The sequence below is a fragment of the Magnusiomyces paraingens genome (genome assembly GCF_902498895.1).
Source record: "Magnusiomyces paraingens strain CBS 517.90 genome assembly, contig: contig5, whole genome shotgun sequence".
Classification (NCBI taxonomy): Eukaryota; Fungi; Ascomycota; class Dipodascomycetes; order Dipodascales; family Dipodascaceae; genus Magnusiomyces; species Magnusiomyces paraingens.
Genome location: NW_022474071.1, coordinates 710,001 through 730,842, shown reverse-complemented (window position 1 = coordinate 730,842; position 20,842 = coordinate 710,001). Strand labels below are relative to the sequence as shown.

The 20,842-nt window shown below is 32.1% G+C and overlaps 6 protein-coding genes across 6 annotated transcripts; 1 reads left to right on the top strand and 5 right to left on the bottom strand.

The window, feature by feature from the left end:
- Window positions 1-1,206: 1,206 nt before the first annotated feature.
- Window positions 1,207-2,307, top strand: SAPINGB_P005895 (uncharacterized protein; the record flags this gene model as incomplete). The annotated part of the gene is made up of 1 exon (XM_032000609.1): window positions 1,207-2,307. One exon carries the CDS (start codon window positions 1,207-1,209, stop codon window positions 2,305-2,307), a length of 1,101 nt encoding a protein of 366 aa, XP_031856500.1.
- A 217-nt stretch (window positions 2,308-2,524) lies between these two features.
- Window positions 2,525-5,176, bottom strand: SAPINGB_P005894 (uncharacterized protein; the record flags this gene model as incomplete). Its single annotated transcript, XM_032000608.1, has 1 exon — window positions 2,525-5,176. One exon carries the CDS (start codon window positions 5,174-5,176, stop codon window positions 2,525-2,527), a length of 2,652 nt encoding a protein of 883 aa, XP_031856499.1.
- Window positions 5,177-5,816: 640 nt separating this feature from the next.
- On the bottom strand, window positions 5,817-8,081 carry SAPINGB_P005893 (uncharacterized protein; the record flags this gene model as incomplete). Its single annotated transcript, XM_032000607.1, has 1 exon — window positions 5,817-8,081. The coding sequence occupies one exon, from the start codon at window positions 8,079-8,081 to the stop codon at window positions 5,817-5,819; it is 2,265 nt and encodes a 754-aa protein (XP_031856498.1).
- A 2,064-nt stretch (window positions 8,082-10,145) lies between these two features.
- Window positions 10,146-12,068, bottom strand: SAPINGB_P005892 (uncharacterized protein; the record flags this gene model as incomplete). Its single annotated transcript, XM_032000606.1, has 1 exon — window positions 10,146-12,068. The coding sequence occupies one exon, from the start codon at window positions 12,066-12,068 to the stop codon at window positions 10,146-10,148; it is 1,923 nt and encodes a 640-aa protein (XP_031856497.1).
- Window positions 12,069-14,016: 1,948 nt separating this feature from the next.
- Window positions 14,017-14,217, bottom strand: SAPINGB_P005891 (uncharacterized protein; the record flags this gene model as incomplete). Its single annotated transcript, XM_032000605.1, has 1 exon — window positions 14,017-14,217. The coding sequence occupies one exon, from the start codon at window positions 14,215-14,217 to the stop codon at window positions 14,017-14,019; it is 201 nt and encodes a 66-aa protein (XP_031856496.1).
- Window positions 14,218-18,865: 4,648 nt separating this feature from the next.
- On the bottom strand, window positions 18,866-19,360 carry SAPINGB_P005890 (uncharacterized protein; the record flags this gene model as incomplete). The annotated part of the gene is made up of 1 exon (XM_032000604.1): window positions 18,866-19,360. The coding sequence occupies one exon, from the start codon at window positions 19,358-19,360 to the stop codon at window positions 18,866-18,868; it is 495 nt and encodes a 164-aa protein (XP_031856495.1).
- Between the last annotated feature and the right edge of the window lie 1,482 nt (window positions 19,361-20,842).

Below are 20,842 nucleotides of genomic sequence, written 5' to 3'. Positions count from 1 at the left end.
AAAAAAAATACTCCCATCCATAGTACCCACTCAAAACGGTGCATGAGTTTGAACCGGGTCTTAAAAGTATATCTGGATTAAAGTCTTTTTTTTTCATATCTTTCATTAAAAATCCCAAGTGATTGATTGAATATCTTTAAATCGAGTGTCTTAAATGGTTAATGCTAGAAAGTTTAATTACAAAAAAGAAGAATAAGAAGAAGAAAAAAAAAACAAGGCAATTTTTTTTTTGGGAATCTTGCAGACTTGATATGATGGTTCATGGTCAGGAACAGTTTGGGAGAGTAGTTAAATAATGAGTAGTAGTTAGTACTTAGTACTTGAGAATACATAGAATCTGGGGAAGTTTCTATGACTGACTTAAAAATAAAAAATTAAAAAAAAAAAAAAAGGTTTATATACAATTTATATAACATATTTTTTTTTTTTTTAAGATAAACCTTTTGATTAAACTTGTCTGTGAACTTTTTGTTCCTGATGATGGTGTTCTTCAAAGTCCAGACTGGTTACTGGTTTTTCATGCTGAAAATGGGTGACCGTGAAGATTTCTTTTTTTTTTTTTCATTCTGAAGAGGCTTTTTATTTTTTTAATTTTTTAACTCTCAAGTTTTTTCTGTCAGAGTCTTTAAAATAAAATAAAAAATTCTTTCCTTTTTTTTTTTTTAAGCCTCTCCAAACACCACCACCACCACCACTAATTTACACAACACATCATGGGTATGTTTTATTAAATATAAAATTTATCAAAATGGCTTTATTTGTCTGAACTTTTAAATAAATAAACAATTCTTTTTTTTTTTTTTAAAAAGACTTTTCAATTCAATCTTTTATTATTATTATAAAATCACTTTGAGCTCATCTATTTTTTAAACTGAACCAAAAGTCCTTCCCCCCCTCTGACGTTGTTGGACAGTCGGCCTTTTTGACGAGCGATTTTCTAATACCCTTCCGGTACCGGTTCTCCAAAAAAAAAAAATAAAATAAAAATAAAAATAAAAAAAAATTTTTTTTCTCTTAAAGAGGGCTCTCATATTTTATTATGTCCGCCATCATCATCTCCACCTTCATAGAGATTTCCATTTCACACAATAGTTATATATAATATATATATATCAGTTTTTTTTTTTTTTTTTTTTGCTAATATTTTTTTTTTCTCACTCTATCTCCCCTATTCATTAGCCCCTTAATACCTTATCTTCTAACCACATGGCCATCTCATCAAATATAGGTATCTCATTGTGGCTCGAGCCTAATCCGGCTTCCATGATCAACTCGTCCTTGCAAAGCACCATCTCATCACTACGGCCATTGTTTGAAGACGCGCCACGGTTCCGACCCCATTTGACAGTCACTTCACAAATCGATATTGACCCCAACTCACGTACCCAAATTGATGCAGTTCTCAATGGAGCTAAGGCTGCTGCATCAGCTGTAGACTCTATTGATGTTTTATTTGCTGCTGTCGCATATGGTTCCAAATATACAAAAAAGGTCTTTATTCGTGCTGAACGATCACCAAAACTTTTATCACTTGCTCAAATTTGTCGTGAAGAGTTTGTAATCCTACCTAAGCTGCTTCGCATCAAACGTAAACGCTCATCTTCAACTACAACATCAACAGTCACATCTCCAACTACGGAACAAAAAAACGGTATCCCGCTCCCGGAACCTGAAACCCCTGCAACAACCTCAGAAACAAACTCCTCAGAATCTAATTCTTTAAATAATCCACAACCATCTCTTCCTGTATCTTCAGATTCTTCGCGCAGCAGGCGCAGTAATAGTTCTTCGAAAAAGTCAATGTCTTCAATTCCTCCAGTACAACAAACAACCTCTTCACAACCACATTCACATTCACAATCACAATCACAATCACAATCACAATCACAATCACAATCACAATCACAATCACAATCACCATCACAATCACAACCACAACCACAATCACAATCACAACCACAACCACAATCACAATCACAATCACAATTACAACCACAAAATAAACCGGAAGAACTGGCGCCACGATTGTTACCATCTTCTCCTGAATACCAAGAAGCTGCAGCCCAAGCTGCACGCGAAGCTGCAGAATGGCTTAAGGCTGAGTTTGACCCCCACGTGTCTCTAGTGTATTCCAATCGTTACCCGATTGATGAGGCTCTGCAACAGACAGTTAAATCACGGATCTCAGATCTGTTTGGAGAAGAGTTTATTGAGCGCAGAATTGGGTTCCGTGGTACTCGGTTATCTTTAGTTTTGTGCGAAGGACCTGTCGAAAACTGGCGTGTTTTGGGACATCGTGACTTTTAACAAAGCCCTCTTTTCGCATTGATAACATATTTTTTTTTTTTAAAAAAAATCTATCTTTATTATATTTACTTGTATAATTCTTTTTTTTTTATATATATATATATATTTTAATGTCTTAGACTTGACTCTTTTTTTTTTTTTTTTTTTTTTTTTTTTTTTTACTTATATTCTTTTCCCATCATTTGTGACTTTGCTTATTATTATTATTGTCCATCCTTTAGGTGGTCCACATTCTGGCAGTTCCATCAGCACCAACACTAAACAGCCAAGCTTCCTTGGGATGCCAGACAACAGACAAAACACCCAAAGAGCTCTTAACTTCATGGCCCTTTAAGATCTTCAATGGCACAAGCAAAGGATTCTTCATCAAATCATCATAAACAGTGCCATGATACACATTAATGGAGCCATCATCCGAAGCTGAACAAAACAGCGGCAGACCACCCTTATGAAATGCAACCTGACGAATGGCCTTTTCATGGTAACGAAGAGTCTTGTACGGCCGTGCCGACAAATCCAAATCATGCCAAGTCACACGCTTATCGTAAGACGACGTGATAACATTGTCACCAAGAGGGTGAACATCAATAGAACTGAGCCAGGTCACACCGGGCAACAGCTTCTTGGTAAGAATCTGAGCCTGCAAGTCATACACACGAATATAACGCTGTGTAGCAACAAAAAGTTGCGGCTTGGTCGGGTGGAACATGGCGTCCTGCACAATGCCCTTGGACCGCTTAAACGGCGACTGCGAGCTGTGCTTCGACAGCTGGTGCACAAGAACTGCAAGGTTCTGGGCCTTAGGCGATACCGTCACAAAGTAATCGCCCCGGCGGTGCCAAGAAAGTTTCTTGACAGGCTTTTTGCATCGCACAATTGCCCCCACACCATTATCAACCAATTTGGCTCCAGCCTTGGACCATTTGGCAACCTCCTTCTTCTTAACATACTCGGCATCTCCATCTTCTTCTCCATCCTCGCCCTCTGCATTAAATTTTTCTTCCTTGGTCTTGCGCAAATGTCCACCTGTAGCATAACCCCAACCGGCCTCAATCAACTCACGGCCCTTATTCTCCTTTTCAATATCAAACAATGGCGGCACCAACAGGTATATGCTTTCACCTGCAGCCACTGCCAAAATGCCACTTTCCGCGTTAGGATTCCATTGAACTGCATCCACATGATCATCCTGACTGCGGTCCTTCTCCTCATCACTGCTTTCCTCTTCATCATTGTTTTCCTCCTCATCATCATGGTTATCATTCTTAACAACATTCACACGCCACAACTCACGACCAGTCATAACTTCCCAAATGCGAACAGTACCATCATCACCGCCAGTGGCCAAGTATTGGCCAGTAGGGTCAATGCTAACTGCACGAACACGACCCTTATGGCCTGCGTAAATGATAGAACACTTGATAGGAAACGGTCTAAGATCCTTGGGTGAAGGCAGTTCAGGAATAAGAGATTCAGGGTCAATGTCTACCTTGGGTCTGCGAGCACGCGGGGCCAAATACAGATCGAGATTACGTTCGTAACGCTCGCGAACAGCATTGCCGTAGCCCGCAACCTTGCGCAGAGAGTCATATTTCTTGGGCAAGAAATTACGTTCACGGTCCTCAGGAGCTGTACGTTCCCATTCAGCACGTTCTTCATCATCAGGCAGGTATTCCTCAGGAGGGTTGTAAGATTCGTCATTTGTAGGTGGGGGGAGTTTCGGAGCTGGTAAGTGATCTTCACGAACACGGACCTGTTCATTTTCATTTTCAGCCCAAATGTCGTAGGCTTGGAAATCCTCATCCTCATTGGCTTCCTCGCCAAACTTGGGAGCCTTCTTGAGAACAAGTTTGCCCTCACGAATGGCACGAACAATCTTCATAACACGCTTGGCCTCATGCTTTGATGGCACAAAACGGCGCTTGGGTTCAGGACGAGCCTCCAAAGGTGTGATTGTTTTTTCGTGGGTGAACCAGTCCACGTAATCCTCATAAGGGTTAACAGAGTCGTCAGGGTTTTCACCACGCTGGATACGCTTGATAATCTCCAATTCTTCCTTAGAAAGGTTAAGAGAACCACCGGTATCCTTGTCGATTAAGCCAGTCCAGCCTGTAGGAAGATCAATAGACTCAAGAAGTGAATCAATAGCGCTTTTGTTGGCCGGACGCATGATACGTTTGCCGTCAATGTCGTAGCCAATATGAGGCATGGTATCATAGGCAGAAAGAGGCACATTGCCAATCGTATTAACATCTTCATTGTCCGTGTCATCTGAGTCGTAAACAGGTACAATTTCAGGAAGCAGTGGTCGCGGTTTTTTGTCAGCACCGGTAGTCCATGTCACATTGTCGCGGTCCTTAAACCGTGAGTATTTGCCGTTTGCCTCAGGATCACGGACCTCAATACCCATGGCCTTAAGTCTACGAGGGTCTGGTGTATAATCTTGCTCTTCTTCGTCGTCTGAAAATGCATGTGCGTCAGAGTCTTCTTCTTCTTCTTCTTCTTCTTCATCTGAGTCTTCAATATCGCCCTCTTCTTCGCGAATAAGTTTCTCAAGCTCCGCGTCAGAGTTATCATCAGAATCGTCCACAGGAGGAGCATCTATAGCAGTTTCTTCCTCTTCATCTTCGCTTTCATCCTCGTCAAAAACAAGACTAGGAATGCTCAGTTCATCCGTGTCGCGTGTGCTAGTTCTTCCAAGAGCACGTTCTTCTTCTTCTTCGTCTTCTTCTTCTACCTCCTCTACCTTGCGCTTGGTCTGGGAAGATTTCATGGATCTTGTGACTCTCTCAGAGGTAGAGGTATTCTTGGCTGTAGCGGTGGTGTCCTTCTTAGGCGTCGCCTTTGCCTTGACAGTTTTTTTCACCATTTTGTATATGGTTATTATATGGGTTGGTGTTTAAAATGAGTATTTTTTTTTTTTTATTTTTATTTTATTTTTTTTTTTTTTCAGATCCGAAGCCCAAAATTAATTTTTTTTTTCCCAAAAAAAAAAAAAAAAAAAAAAAAAATTTTACGTAATAACCTGATTAAATGTAATATATTTTGTAACATAAATGTAACATAAGTGCAATATAAGTTTTTTTAAATTTTTCATCTGACTAATTCATTACGTCACTTGCACTGTTTGCAAACAAACCAACTTTCTTCCGTTTTCCTCCTTTTGTATCTCCAATTTTTTTTTTGGCTGCGTACTGCTTGCCTGCCTACCTGCTAAGCCTCTACACAAAAACGGCTTGTGCCTGAAAAAGTGGCAACGTCACCTCCACCTCAGCCAGCCAGGGTTTTCAACAACTTTATCTTTAACTTCAATCTCAACATCAGTCCCATCATCAACTCTTTAATAGTTTACACCTTAGGTGTGCTAAGCTTAATGTAAAGGTTTATCCAAAGTAAATAAGTGTCATTAAAAAAAAATCTATATACATTATTAAAAAAAAAAAGGTCATATCATCCATAATTTCTTCTTCCCTTCTATCTCATAAGCTTGCTATTTCTATTACACCAGCTCAATATCTTTTAAACGCTGGTGGTTGCATGGTAATAAGTTTGGCCAACTGGCTCTTTTCTTCTTGATTCAAGGACATAAAATCCCTTTTTGGAATTTTCCGACTACTTTTAACTTCTGCAGCCAAATGCGAGTCCATTTCAAGGACCTCATCTATAAATGCCATTTCACGCTGATGTAATATGGTGATATGGTTCACTGACTCAAACATATCGTATATATGATCGCGCTCGCAGTACACATTTTCATGCCCATCATAAGGTGTCTCTGATGCAGACTTGACAATGTTGTCAAGAAATTCAGTCCGCGTGCTGCTTTGGTATTTATCTTCAAGCGTCTGCAGGTGATCACGGCGCACGCGACACATAAGCTTATTAACCCACAAATTGATTTCCCGATTATACATGTAGGTCTGGAAAATAGGGAGTTTCCAACGGTCATACTCATCATCAAGAATCTTTTGGTATTCATTTGGAACGTAAATGGGAGCGCCTTCAAAAAGTGTTAGGCGAAGCGGGTAAAGTTCCTCCTTTTTGTAAAAATGATTGTTTTTGCATCCGTAGAGAGTAGTATCATTATTGTTTTGGGCAATACCAGTAATGTCAATAAACATTCCAGTTTTGGTATCAATGAAACGAGCGTCAATGACATTTTCCTTATTGCCCATGGTGCGATCAATGTAATGTGGAGAGACATCCAAAAGGTAAACTCCACGGCCAGTAGAAACCTCATTATTGTTTTCATCTATATTTTTATCTGAATTAATGGTCTCTTCATCAATAATAAGGGTGTTGTTGTATTTCCTTGCAACTCTATCAAGCTCGGCGATACTCATTTGAATGTCAAAATCGTTATCCCAGGGCATACTGATACCATTCCAGTACCAGCTGATAAGAGTACCATGAGCAAGCCAAGAAACAATACCTTCTTGTTGAGCAAACTTGGACCATGCGCGGAACAAGTAATGCATATTTTTTTGTTTGACAGGTTCTGTTGGTGAATGATGATAAAAGCGAAAGTCAGAATGGAAAGCGTCACTGCCTCTACCGTATTCATGGAAATACTTGTCGGCAATTGGAGCCTTATCATGCTCCTCTTTAACTAGACGAGCATGATACAGATCTTCTAGTTTGGGTTCCTGCGAGTTAGATCCTTGAATACCTTGAGAGGTTAAGACTTTGTAGTTTGGCATTTTCCAATTAGATGGAATAAAATCGAGGTAAGGTTCTGCCATTTCTTGGGTAATAAACATGCGCTCTTCAATAGCGGTTTGTGGGACAGTGAGTTCAGGGTGTAAAGGTTGAAGACTAGCTTCTTCATCAATTGATTTCTGGACACGATAGACGAGCTCTGATTCGGACATGCGGTAAAGGTTTGCGATGCGAGGAGAAGGTAGCCAGGGCAATGACTGGCGAAGATGTGCGAGACTGGATGAAGGGCTAGATTTGAAAAGCCATGAAAAAAATCCAGTGCTTTTTAGTTTCGCTTCTCCTTCTCCTTCTTCTTCTTCTTCCTCTTGATTTTGGTCAAGCATATTAAGAACAGCAGCCAAGTTGATTTTAGGGTCGAGTTCATATCTGTTTTCCGGGATTGGTAAGAAATGGTAGTCATCTATTTTGTCCAAAGTAGTGGTAGAGGTAGTAAAGTTGCCTTCAGGACCATAGCGTTTAGAGGTGGATTCTTCTGCTCCATAAAGAGACTCATCATCTATAAGTGCTGGGAATACGTAGTTTGTGTCGTCATCGACTTGTTTGATTTCTGGTTGTTGATGATGCCTGATTTGCGGATGAACACTTGGGTTTAATAAAACCATCCGAGCCGGTATTGACGAATGGAACTGCAGGTAATTATCACCGTTACAGTTGACAAAATAACCAGTGGTGCGAGACCCAAAAGTAGGTCGTTTTTTAATGATACCGAAATATTTTTCATAATCACAGATTGGTGAAGACTCGACTGGGGTTTTTCGGAAGCGGCCCGAGTTTTTCTTTTTTGATTTAGCATTGTCGTAAAGGTGAGATAGATCAGCCCAGTCACCCCATTGGAAAGAATATTGTGATCCGAGGGTTTTTAGTGATTTTAATGATTCTGATGGATCGAAAGAGTATAGAGGAGCCGGACGAAGAGACTTTTCTAGGAAGTTTGTATATTGTGGGCCTAGTGGCCAGAGTAGATATATGAAGAAGTTGATGCAGAATATAACTATAATGGTTTTCAATCGAAATACTCTATAGCTATGCCATAGGAGGGCCTTTATGAATGGCATTGTAATTTATAAAAGATGTATGAAAAAAAAAAAAAAAAAAAAAAAAACTGAAAAACAAGAAATAACTGTCAAAGATAAATATAAAAAATTAAAAGATAAAAAAAAAAAAAGAGTCAGGATAGACTGCGATATTTAAATGTTTGAAAAAGAAAAAAAAAAAAAGTTACATAGGTGCAAAAAAAAAAAAAATTAAAATAAAATAAAATAAAATAAAAAATGTCCGCGTCATAGTAGTGAAAGGGGCCGACGACAACGCACACACCCAGTCGCTAAGCTTTTCTACGTCACCAAAAGATTTTAAAAAAAAAAAAATTTCCAACTACGCAAACGAGATCGCGTGGATATGAAGAAATAGTGAAAGTTATTATATATATATATATATATATATATATTTAGATCGGGCCGAATGTACAGGTGATAGGATTTAATAATTTAAACTAATACAAAAGAGGGGATGGGCTTTTTACAAGTTTTTAAATACATCAAGTTTAGACATTAAAGACTGTATGAGATACCATTGTAATACAAATGACAAAAGGAATGCAGAAGATAAGGGATAAGAAATATAGCTTTTTAAAAAATTAAAAAGATATTTTAAAAAAAAAATCAAACAAACAAACATTAATAAATTAAATTTAAGCTCTGGGTAAGATTCTAAAAAGAGGGTGAACAAAAAAAAAATACAAAAAAGATTTTAAATTGAAAAAAAAAAAGCCGTTAGACATTTTGATGAAATGATAGTGAAACATATATTCGGGTACAGTTAAAAGTCTTTTTTTTTTTATTTTGTCTAACAAGGAGGGGCTTTAAGGGTTGTTTGTTTGTTTGTTTGCAGAGATAAAAAAAATTTTTTTTTTCTTCTTCTTCTTCTTTTTCTAGGAAGACTAGGAAGATAATCAAAAAAAAAAAAAAAAAAAAAAAAAAAAGAAGAAGAAGCCGCACTAAATTTCCTAATTAAGAAATTGAGGGTTTTTTTTTAATAAAGGGAAAAAGCCAAGACCAAAGTTTAAAATTTTCAATTTTTTTTTTTCACCAACATTTAGACTTTGACAGCTGTTTGACTGATGATGACTACTCAAAAACATATTTTTTTTTTTATTTTGAGCTCGATTATTATGCTTAAAACAAAGTACGACTATCAATGTTAAATTATATATATATACAAAAATATTAAAATGTTTTACGAGGTAAATAAAAAAAATTTAAAGTTACCTTTGTTTTACTTGTTTGCTCCGATATGCTATCTATAAAAGTTTATAATTGTGATGATTCATTTTTTAGATAATACTAGCTGCTAATTTTTTTTTTTTTTGAAATTACATAATCTATTTAATTTCTGCCTTATTTCTACTGTACTACAAAATATATTACAAAAAATTAAATGTCTTTAATTTTCCCTAATTTATTATGCCAGCTGTGAAGGCGCGTATACTAGCTGCTAAGTCATGGTGATATAAACACAAAGAAAAATGTCACGTGCTTAATTGCTTTCTTAGGACGACGTCAACCTTTTTAGCTGGAAAAAAAAATTCTGTAAAAAATTGAATTGCTGAGCCACTATTTTTTTGGTATTTTTTTTGGCCCACTTAAAGTTTATTGTTTATTTGAGTCTTCATGTTTCCTCAAGTTGAGGTCAAATAAATCTCATCATTCAAAAAATAAAAATGAAAATCTTAATAAATTTATTAAATAACAAACCTATTATTTGTTTTGTTTAATTGTGTTTGCTCACGTTCATAATATTATATAATAGCTAACTAATTAGTTAGTAGATGAGTGTATTAGTAGTAGCAGTAGTAGTAGTTTAGTAGTAGTTTAGTAGTAGTAGTAGTAGTAGTAGTAGTAGTAGTAGTAGTAGTAGTAGTAGTAGTAGTAGTAGTAGTAGTAGTAGTATATATATGTATCATCATTATGTGTATAAAAAAAAATTCATTTTGTTACCCCAGAAAACATTAAACCAAAAAAATAAATAACTAAAAACCCCAGTTTTATTTATTTTTATTTCTTTTTTCTCTTTTCCCATTAATTTTATTTTAATTTTTTTTTCCCCTCTCCCCCACCTCTCTAATTGTTTTTCTTTTGATTTTCTAGCCGACGAATCCATCCCTCATATCTATCCTTTTCTTCTCCACTTTGTATTCTTTCTAAATATGCATCATCATCTTGTTGTGACATTCCAGAAATCACATCACACTTTTGTTCTGCACGCATCCGGCGAATTCTTTGAAGCAAAAACCCTGAAATTGCTCCCTTGCCTCCTAACTTTTCATCACCATCAACTGAACTAATCTTAACATCTTTAAATACTGGCTGACCCAAACGAACAGCATCATCCATTCCACAAAACTTATCTTCAGGAAGGTACCGCCAGCTTAAACAGTCATCATAACTCTCGCACATGTTGCGGCAGTTGGATTCTGAATACCATGGTCTCTGTTCGTCTTTTTCTCCTTCTTTTCTCTTAACAAACATTCGAGTTTTTTGTTGGTCATCAGGTTTGACTTCTTTAGCCTCTTCTTTAGTTTCTTCTTTAGTTTCTTCTTTATTCTCTTCCTTTTCCTTTTCTTCCTTTTCTTCCTTTTCTTTTTCTTCTTTTTCTTCTCTCTCCTTTTCTTCATCTCTTCTATCATTACTCTCACTAAATTGCCATTTTTGTGCAAAATTGTTCCAATTTACCATGCGTTCATCAATATACGGTGAAACAAAGTCCAAGTAAATGTCACCATAAGTGATATGTTTGCGACCTTGGGGCCCCAACATTCTCTCATACTCCCATAAAATCTCAACCTCCACGGGAGTGAGATGATGGAAACTAACAACTTTTTGACACCATGTCTCACTGGTTGAATGTAAATTCCAATACGGCTGACCTTGGAATTTCCATCCAGTGGTCGGGTAACTATACCCTCGTGAAAGCTCAATGCCAGCCTTTTCAAGCAACTTTGCAACAATGTAATCACCGCAGCATGAATTACGTGTTTCCGTTTCCAGATCAAATTCCCATTCAGGGTGGATACCCAACGTCGCTTGGAGCGCTGCACGAGACAAAACTACGCCGGACCCGCCGTGAGCAAATATAACATCATTGTACATGGCCCCTGATCCTAAATACAACTTGTCCTTGGCATCAAGAGTCTTTAAATAATCGAGCAGATTGTCCAGGAAAAAATAAGTATCGCCATCCATGAATGCAAACCATTCAACATGAGGTGGGGCCACACGCAAAGCGTGAGCAAGCATTGGAACGTTTTTATACTTGTCAAGGTCCCAACCACCTTCAAGGTGAGCATCTTTGGGGTTGAAAATAGCATGAGAGTCGCGCATCTCGCGCAGCTGATGATATAATCTGAAATCGTGACTCTCACGGGTTTTGGTAGTGACGTTGGCCAGCACGTCAATAACTTCAAACCCACCAATGGATGCTGGTGCATCTGCATAAATGGCAAAATATGGCACACGCGTGAAGGTGGTTAAAAGATGTACAGGGATACGATCCCAAAGTACAGTAGCACCTTCTTTCATCATGAGGAAAAGTCGCTCGGTTCCTGGAGCATAGTCGGCGACAAGAGTTTGGCGCAGGTATTCTCCTTTGCTGCGGTAAGTATTAAGTTTAGGAGCCAAAGGTCTGTGATGTTCTGTTCCAGGGGGTTCTGCGTTATTATAAACAGATTCAGGTCTCCATGGGTCAGTAGAGACATATCTGTTTGCATTTTTGCCTGTGTGATGGGATAGGTAAGTTTTTGCGTCTGCAAAATCACCTTCTGTAAGAATTGGTTGGTTGTTGTTTTTTTTACCTGAGGTAGCATAAGATCTTAATCCGGAGAATTGACTGTAGGTATAGTCAGATATAGAGTCGGAGAAGACGATGAAGGTGATAAAGATTCCAGACATGAAGACGAGTGCTAGGAGCAACGTCATCATGCGGCGGGCACCTAAACACTGGACGACGTGGCCACGAACAAAAGCTTTTGCGTCACCCAAAATCATGTAGAAAATAAAATAAATCTGTGGTAAGTGATAAATACTAAAGCCAAATGGGTGTATAGGCTTTTAAGGGAACGGGGGTTGGATGGATTACTGGGTTATTAAAGAGCGGAAGGTTTTTTTTTTTTTCAGCATATAATTTAGAAAAGAAATAAAAACAAAACTGGATATAACTATACTTTTAAAGAAGAAGAAGAAGAAGAAAAAAAAAAAAAAAAAAAACAGGAAGACCAAAGTAGCTGATTTCTTTTTGTTTTTTGTTTTTTTTTTTTGATGTAGTACTACAATAGAATGCTGAGAATTGGTACAATACAAAGGGGTAAAAAATAAGTTGGGTGTTGAAAACCACGTGAACTTCCTAGACGAGAAAATTCAAGCAGCTGGTTGGTATGAATGGTGATCATAATTATAATTAAATATATATTTATATATAGATATATAAATAAAAATCTAAATATATATATATTGATATATATAAGTAGCTGAAATTTCGTTAAAAAAAAACATTGTAATGTTTTCTAAAGTTTGAATATTTTGTTTTTTCTTATTTTACTTTAAAGTTGAAACTTTGAGATAACCAGACAAACAGACACTTTTGGATTTTTTAGATTTTTTGGATTTTATTTTTTTTTTTCGGAGTAAAATATAAAATGTTTAATCTCAAAGTTTTTTTTTTTTAAAAATATTTTATTTAATATAGATTGAAAAAAAAAAAAAAAAAGGTAGATCAATTGTAAATATTAAAATTCCATCTTATATGTTTTATGCCCAGAATACTGCCCTGGAGAGTAGATTCGAGGAGGATACAAAACTCTCGCCAATCACCTTATGAGCTTCACAAAACAAATATATAAATAAATTTATAAATAAATATAAATATAATGATAAATAATTATTTAAAAAAAAAAAAAAAAAAAAAAAAAAAAAAAAAAAAAAAAGAAAAGGTTATCAAGCAAGGAGTTTTGAGAACGCAAAGTTTAGTAGCAAACTTATTTAGACGAAATTAGTTAGTGCCGTTTAACTATAAATAGAGATATTAATAATAGTGATGACTAAGTATTATGTCATTTAAATAAATATATCACGTGAATGTTTACAAATACAATTTTTTTAATTTTTATTTTTTTTTTTTGCTGAATAAAAGCGATAACTAACCTCCCATAGCCGTTCTATCATTCAATTATGTGGGTTAGAGATTTCAGGAACAAAGTCAAAAAAAAAAATTATTAAATAAATTATTAAATAAATTATTAAATAAATATATATTTTCTTGTAAAATCTTATATAAATTTTGTAATTATGTCTGGACTCAAAAATATAAATATCACCTCAATGTCTATACCAAATAACAATTTTTTTTTTTTTTTTTTTTTTTTAAAAAAAAAAAACAAGAAGATTTCTATCTAAAATATAGAATATATATATATATATTCTAAATGAGCTATGATATCACTACCAAAGAAAAAATAAAAAAAAGAGGCTTAAAACATTAAAAAAAAAAAAGAAGGTTCCGGAAGCAAGGCATATATATATATATATATATATATATATATATATATACAAGGTTTGAGCCCCTACACAAAGTAAGACAATTCTTTGTCAATTAAAGTTGCTCGGAGGGAATAAAAAAAAAAAAAAAAGGGAAAAGTGGAAATAAAATAAATGTGAAATTTTTTTGTTTTTTCAGGATCTTTTTTTTTTTCAGGGTTTTTTTTTTTTTTTGATATTTTGAAAAGATAGATCAATAAATGTTGTTACAATTTATTTGGATATTCAATTGATTGATATAATGTGAGAAAAAAATTAAAATTATATTATAATATTATATTAAAAAAAAAAAAAAAGCGAAAAGAAGAGACGAAAAAAAAAAACAAAGATTAATTAGTTTTGATTAGTTGGATATTTTTTTTTTCTTTTTTAGTTTTCTGAATAAATGCTATTTGAGCTTGCTTTAAAGGATCATGGCAATGGACCCAAAAATAACAAGTCCGGCAAGAGCTGTGTTAACAGTATGCTCATTGGAAGCACCAGAAGATGCAGTCGAAGCACTAGCAGTAGCAGAGGATGAAGGTGTTGAGCTAGTAGTAGTATTGTTAGCAGCAAGAGCAACAGTAGCGGCAGTAAGAGAGGCTAAGATGACAGAGGACTTCATTGTGGAGATAATATATTTATATTTATATATATATTTGATAATAAATGTTCTGATGTGTAAAGAAGAATTGATTGTTAAAGATAGAAAAAAAAAAAAGAAAGAAAGAAAGAAGAAGAAGAAGAAGAAGAAGAAGAAGGAAAAAAAATTCCGGAGAAGAGGAGATTTTTCAATTTATTTATACTTTTTTTTTTGACGTTTAGGGGGGTGGTGGTGAAGGGAGTTAAAGGAAGAGGGGATGGGAATAGAATAGAATAAGATAGATGATTATTTATTTCTAAGGGACATTTTATGTCTACGTTATTAAACTAATTAAACTAATTAAACTATTGATAACGTAGACCTTTCAATAATTGTTGTAATTGATACAACAAAGCAATTATTATTATTATTATTATTATTATTATTATTATTATTATTATTATTATTGTTAATTTTTTTTATTTTTTTTTTTAATATTTCCCTTTTGGCCCTGAATATCTTTGGTAATTTACTATTTCGGTCTAAAACTTACAAAGTTACCCTTTTATTTTTATTTTTATTTTACTTCCTTTTTTGTTTCATTTTCCTCGGTGGTATATATCGTTGTTTTTCCCTATTTAATGGGAATTTGAGCCGTTTTATGATAATTTTTTTTTTATCTTTATTCATTGATCGCTATATCTATGAAAAAAAAAAACAGAAAGACGCAAGCTATTATAAATAAAGTATATTAAGTATTAATTATTACAAAATCAAAATCTTTTCTTTCTGCGCCCCGTTTTTTTTTTTCTTCTTCTTACTAAACTTTACTTAGTAGTATATATATATATATATATATATATATATATATATATATATATATAAATATATATCTTGATTAACTTCAACTCATAATTATTTAATCTGGTAAAAGTTTTTTTTTTTTTTTGACTTTTGTTTTTCTTCTTCATTTCTAATAAAAAAAAAAAAAAAATAAAAAATAAAAAAGTATTTGAATGTTATATAGTAAAATATATCCTATAGATGAGCCTCGTTTAAGCCACGCACTTTTTTAAAAAAAAAAAAAATTATCCGAGCCACTTCCTCTTCAGGTTACAATATTGTAACTCCATTTAGATAATAGTAGTAGTAGTAGTAGTAGTAGTAGTAATAATAATAATAATAGTATATATAGAGTAACCATCAAATAAGTCGAAAGCCAATTCAAAAAAAAACAAAAAAAAAATAATCTTTTATATAATAATTAAGCCCACTATTTCCCAAAAAAAAAAAGCCCATGACAATCATTGGCGCAGCACCAACAACGCAATTAAGAAAAAAAAAAAAAAAAACTCACTTGCGCAATTCATAGTCATCTGAAACTTAACTTTTATATACTCACTCAGTTTTTTGTAAAAAAAAATAAATTAAAATAAAAAAAATTCAATTGCTCATGAGCAATTGAATTTTAATCATCGGAGCCACAAGAAGGCACGTTCTCACATGTCTTATCATTGATTTCTTTTTTTTTTTTTTCAACATTAAAGTTTTAAAGATATCTTATCTGAAAATAATTGTTAAATCTAATTCAATTAAAACAGCATTTTTATTTTTTATTTTTAATGTTTCTATTAGAAATCCCATTTAAAATTAAACTATAACATTATGAAAAAAAAAAACAATAATAAAAATAAAAATAAAAATAAAAATAAAAATAAAAATAAAAATAAAAATAAAAATAAAAATAAAAATAAAAATAAAAATAAAAATAAAAATAAAAATAAAAATAAAAATAAAAATAAAAATAAAAATAAAAATAAAAATAAAAATAAAAATAAAAATAAAAATAAAAATAAAAATAAAAATAAAAATAAAAATAAAAATAAAAATAAAAATAAAAATAAAAATAAAAATCACAATAATATTATTATTATAATATTAATAAAAATCTATCTTGCTTTTTTTCTATTTGTTTTTTTTCCAACTTACATCATTGCTTTAATATTTTGGTAAATCATTATAGAACATACATTTATTTTTATTTATTTTACCAATGAATCATAGCAATTATTATTATTATTATTATTTCCATCATCATAAAGAGATTTCTGTTTGGTACAATTCAACGCATGAAATCATTGCCACCAACCTTTTTTTTTTATTGCAAGACCTAAATAATTTTGGTTTATCCATAAAAAAAAATAAAAATAAAAAAATAAAAAAATAAAAAAAAAAGCAAAGCCGCCGCAAAAGTCTGCCGATAAGTTATCTGAATAGGGTTGGGGTTAAATCATTTATATTATTATGTAACATTATGTAATTCTGGAGGGGGGCTCTACTTATTACTACTGTAGCTTTAGGGCGTTCTTTTTATTTTTATTTTTTTTTTATATTTTTTTTTCCCTTTTCCCCACCCACATGTTGAGTCTTTTTATCTTGTCTTGTCTCGTCTTGTCTTGGAACATCTTATTTATATTTCATTAAACAATATCAAGCATTTTTTTTTTCTTTTATATAATAAACCTAAAGAGGTCATTGAATAAGTAATGGATAAAAAAACAAAAAACAAAAAAGAATCTACTTTAGACGATTTGAAAAAATATGAATTTCTTACTTAAAAAAAGTATTGTTTATAAGTATTAATACTAAGTTGTTAGAATAAGATTTCTTGGGCTTGAACAATATATATTACTGATATTGATAAATCGACTTAAAAATATAAATCAAAAAAAAAAAAAATAGTCTAAACAAAAATTCAGTACTTTTAGGGCTTCATTTATTTTCTGTATATGATCTTTAATGGACGGGAAATTACTCTGCAAACATTGACCCCACAAATTATTGCTGTATCATATATATTTTAGTCTGTTTTCCTTTTCTTTAAAAGTAAGATTATAATCGTTATTTAGAATCTTAATTAATACCTCAATGGAAAATTACATCTAATATCCAAATGTCCCCCCACATTTATCATAATATGTTTTTTTTTTTTTTTTTTTTGAGTACTAACATGAAATTTTTTATCTTTTTTAAACAATAAATTCTTATCATTTATTCCCAATATCCTTATAAAGTTAGACTTGATTTTCCAGATATTAGCGATTATGAGCTGCTTTTAAAAAAAAAAATTATTAATTATGATACTTCAAATACAGCAACAATATCGATAACTGAGTCTAAAAGGTTTCAAATGACTTATTTCATTACCAATAAAACATCTGGAAGACATAATCAGCTGAGTTATTTATTCTAAGATTATACATTACAACAAAAAATTGATTTTCCAAATTTTTCAATTTTATCGAATCAAACTTTACAAATACAAACAGTGTTGGTAAAAAAATAAAACTTTATATAAAGGCGCATTTCCTAATTATAAAATAAAAAAAAATTACCACAATTAATGATTTTTGATGTGTCAACAACCAATACCTTTCTAAGATTTATGTTCTATTTTTTGATTTGCTGTCTTTTTTTTTTTTTTACCTACAACAAATGGGAAAGATTATGAGTTTGAAATAATATGGGAAGAGAATGACATTTAGAAAAAAAAAAATTCAATTTGTTTGGTCATCCTAATCTTACACTAAGCTTCATAAGGCTTGAGAGTTTTTAAATACCTTTGAAGATACCTTTAAAATACTTATGGAAATACCTTTCGATAAACCTTAGGAAATATTTTTGAAAATACCTTTAGAGATTCATTTGTTGATGACACACCTTTTTATAAATTCTAAAAAGAAAAAAAAAAAAAAAAAAAAAGGTTCTTTAAAGATTTTTTTTTTGAAAGTATAGTAGCGCTAGTATTTGAGTAAACACGGTTTGTTGTGGTATTGGATCAATGAAAGCTGCAAATAATTAAAAGAACTTAAATAGGAGTTTGATAAAACCAAACTGATATTAATAAAGTATACACAGATCTTCAGGCACTGATTTTGGAAGCTCTTATAAAAAGAAAATTCTCTATAAACTAGAATTATTTAAAAAAAAAAAAAAAGAAACCTTATTCAAGTAAATCCTTTCCTTATTCAAGTGAATCCCTTCCTTTTTCTGGTAAATCTCTTATTTAGACATTTTCATTGACCATAATTTTAAAGTTTTATATTCAAAAAAAAATGAAAAAAAAAACTAGTGTACTTATTCGCTTGTCTTTATTCAATTGAAAGTATTGCATTGTACCTATACACTCTACATCTTTATACTTTACCTTATCCAAACCTAACTCTTACTTTCAGAAACCCTAATCAGATTCCGGTAAAGTGCCCGGTCCGAAGCCAAGATTCCAAGTATTAAAATCAATATTAAAAATGATAGCTGTTACTGCTGATGCAGTTGTATCGAAATTTCGATTAAACCAATAGAAGAGACTCTAGCATTTATTTATTTTTTTATTGAAAAAGGTAATCATCATTGTGCAATATTCAATTCTTAAACATAAATCTAGCAAGCCGTCATAAAACTGAACCGATGTCTAATCATGATAATTTGCATGTAATTATAAAAATGTCTAAACCATGGTTCTCCAAAAAAAATTAATCATTTTCTTTTAAAAACTAAAACTTTATAAACTTGACATGATTGACTAGGGAGGAAAATAAAAGCTCTTGAATTATCCATAAAAAAAAGTTTAAAGAAAAAAAAAATAATTATAAAAAGTTATAACGTAGTATGTGATTGTTAACGTCCAAATTTAAAGTCTGCCTGGATATGGTAAAATTCCTTTTACTTCGTCATATGAATAATGTTCCTTTTCATCCAATTTTTCGATAACTTTTTTATAATTATCATAATACTCGTTAGTCAGAGTTGCAAGTAGTTCAATAGTAATTTCACCACTTTCTATTCCCGCTTCTATCAAGCCTTCTAGTAATGCTTCAATGACTGCAGATGCTGCAGCATCACCTCCTGCTTGGGCAACAGCTGAAGCAACAGCTGCAATTGGACCATATGCACCTGCTGAGAATGCTGTTAAGAAAATATTGCCTAGATGGATGGTTGTCAATGCAATTATTCCCCTGCGCTTCTTTTTAAATGCAGTAAATGCATTCTTTGCCTTGTAAGCACAATGATGGTGCCACTGTTCGCCAGATAATCGTTTGGAAAAATCGGTGATAAGTTCTTCATTTTCGTCTTGCTTGGCCCAAAGTTTCAGATATTCGTAGTCTTCGTTTAATAATTCTTTCATATATATATATATTTTTTTAATATAGTAGTAATAAAATGATTTATTTGAAGTGGGCTTATATTTGATTGTTGGAAAAAAAAAATATACAAAAAAAAAAAAAAAAGATGAGACAAACGAAGAATCTTTGGTCATTTATATACACATAGAAAATAGTGATTTGGTGTTGCAAAAGACTATCGAGATCGTGGCGAGTCCTTAAACAAGCCTCCTCTTTTTAAAGTGTAATGCTAAGGTCCCACCAACATTTGTTATCTTAAAAATTATATAGTATATAAATACAACCAAAAAATAGTCTCAAGATAAATTACCATAATAGGCGCAGTTAAAATAGTTAACGGTACTGATATTAGGAAATCAAATTTTTTATAAAAAAAATGTGACCAAAAAAAAAAAAAAAAAAAAAAAAATAAAGTTAGAATAAAGTATTAAAGAAGCTTTTTTGTTTTTTTTTTTTGGTGTTTAAAAGCCTAAAGTCATAACACCACCAGTATTTCATAGAGCGTCGAAGATAAATTACCTGGTTTTTATAGTGGACCGTTATCATAGCCTCTTGAGACTCATTTCAAAGCCACAATTTTTTCACCTTCCTCGACAGCCACCTTGACTTTCATATGACTTTGTTACTTTGTTTTTATATTTTATTTAATTTATTCTATTTTTCAAAAACATCTCTACTATTTTTCTTGGTTTGATTTGATTTATTGAATTATTATTATCATGGAAGCTTTTCTTGTGGTCTAAAAATTAGTTGCTTATCTACAATACAATTATGTGCTTAGTCACAGATAAGATATGAAATAAAGATTATATATAAATAATAACCTTAAAGAAAACCTTGAAGTTGTACCAACTTTCAAATAATCAACTATTGACAAATATGAAAAAAATAGAAACAAGTAAATTTAAAAAAAAAAAAAGTAAGTTATAATTGATTTAACCATATGACTATGAATTAATCTTGTTTTTTATTTTTGATACATTGAGGCTATGGGTTTTGTTTGTATGGTTAATAAAAGATGTGGGGGGTACAAAAACTTAGTATTTTTTTTTTTTTTTTTTTTTTTTTTTTTGAATTAAATATCTAAGTAACCTGTTTATTTTAAAATCACCGTTTACACTATATATAATGGCATTCATTCAACAAGATATTTTTTTTTTCTAATGTGGCAAGACACACTAGAAATTAAAATATCTTGTAGAATGATAAAAAAAAAAATTTATAGATATTAATTATATTTCACAAATATATTTATAAACTCTGACATAGCCCACATTTTTAATAACTAGAAAAAGAGAGATTGTTTGTCGAGGAAATAAATAAAAGCCGTTAATTGAATATCTTGGCTTTAACATAATACTCAAATTTATTTCGTTTAAAAATAGAAAAAAAAAAAACAAGGTTAAGTAATCTATATATACCGTTTATTGTGATACTAACTATAATTTAGAATAACTCAATAACAATCTTTAATTATCAGTTTG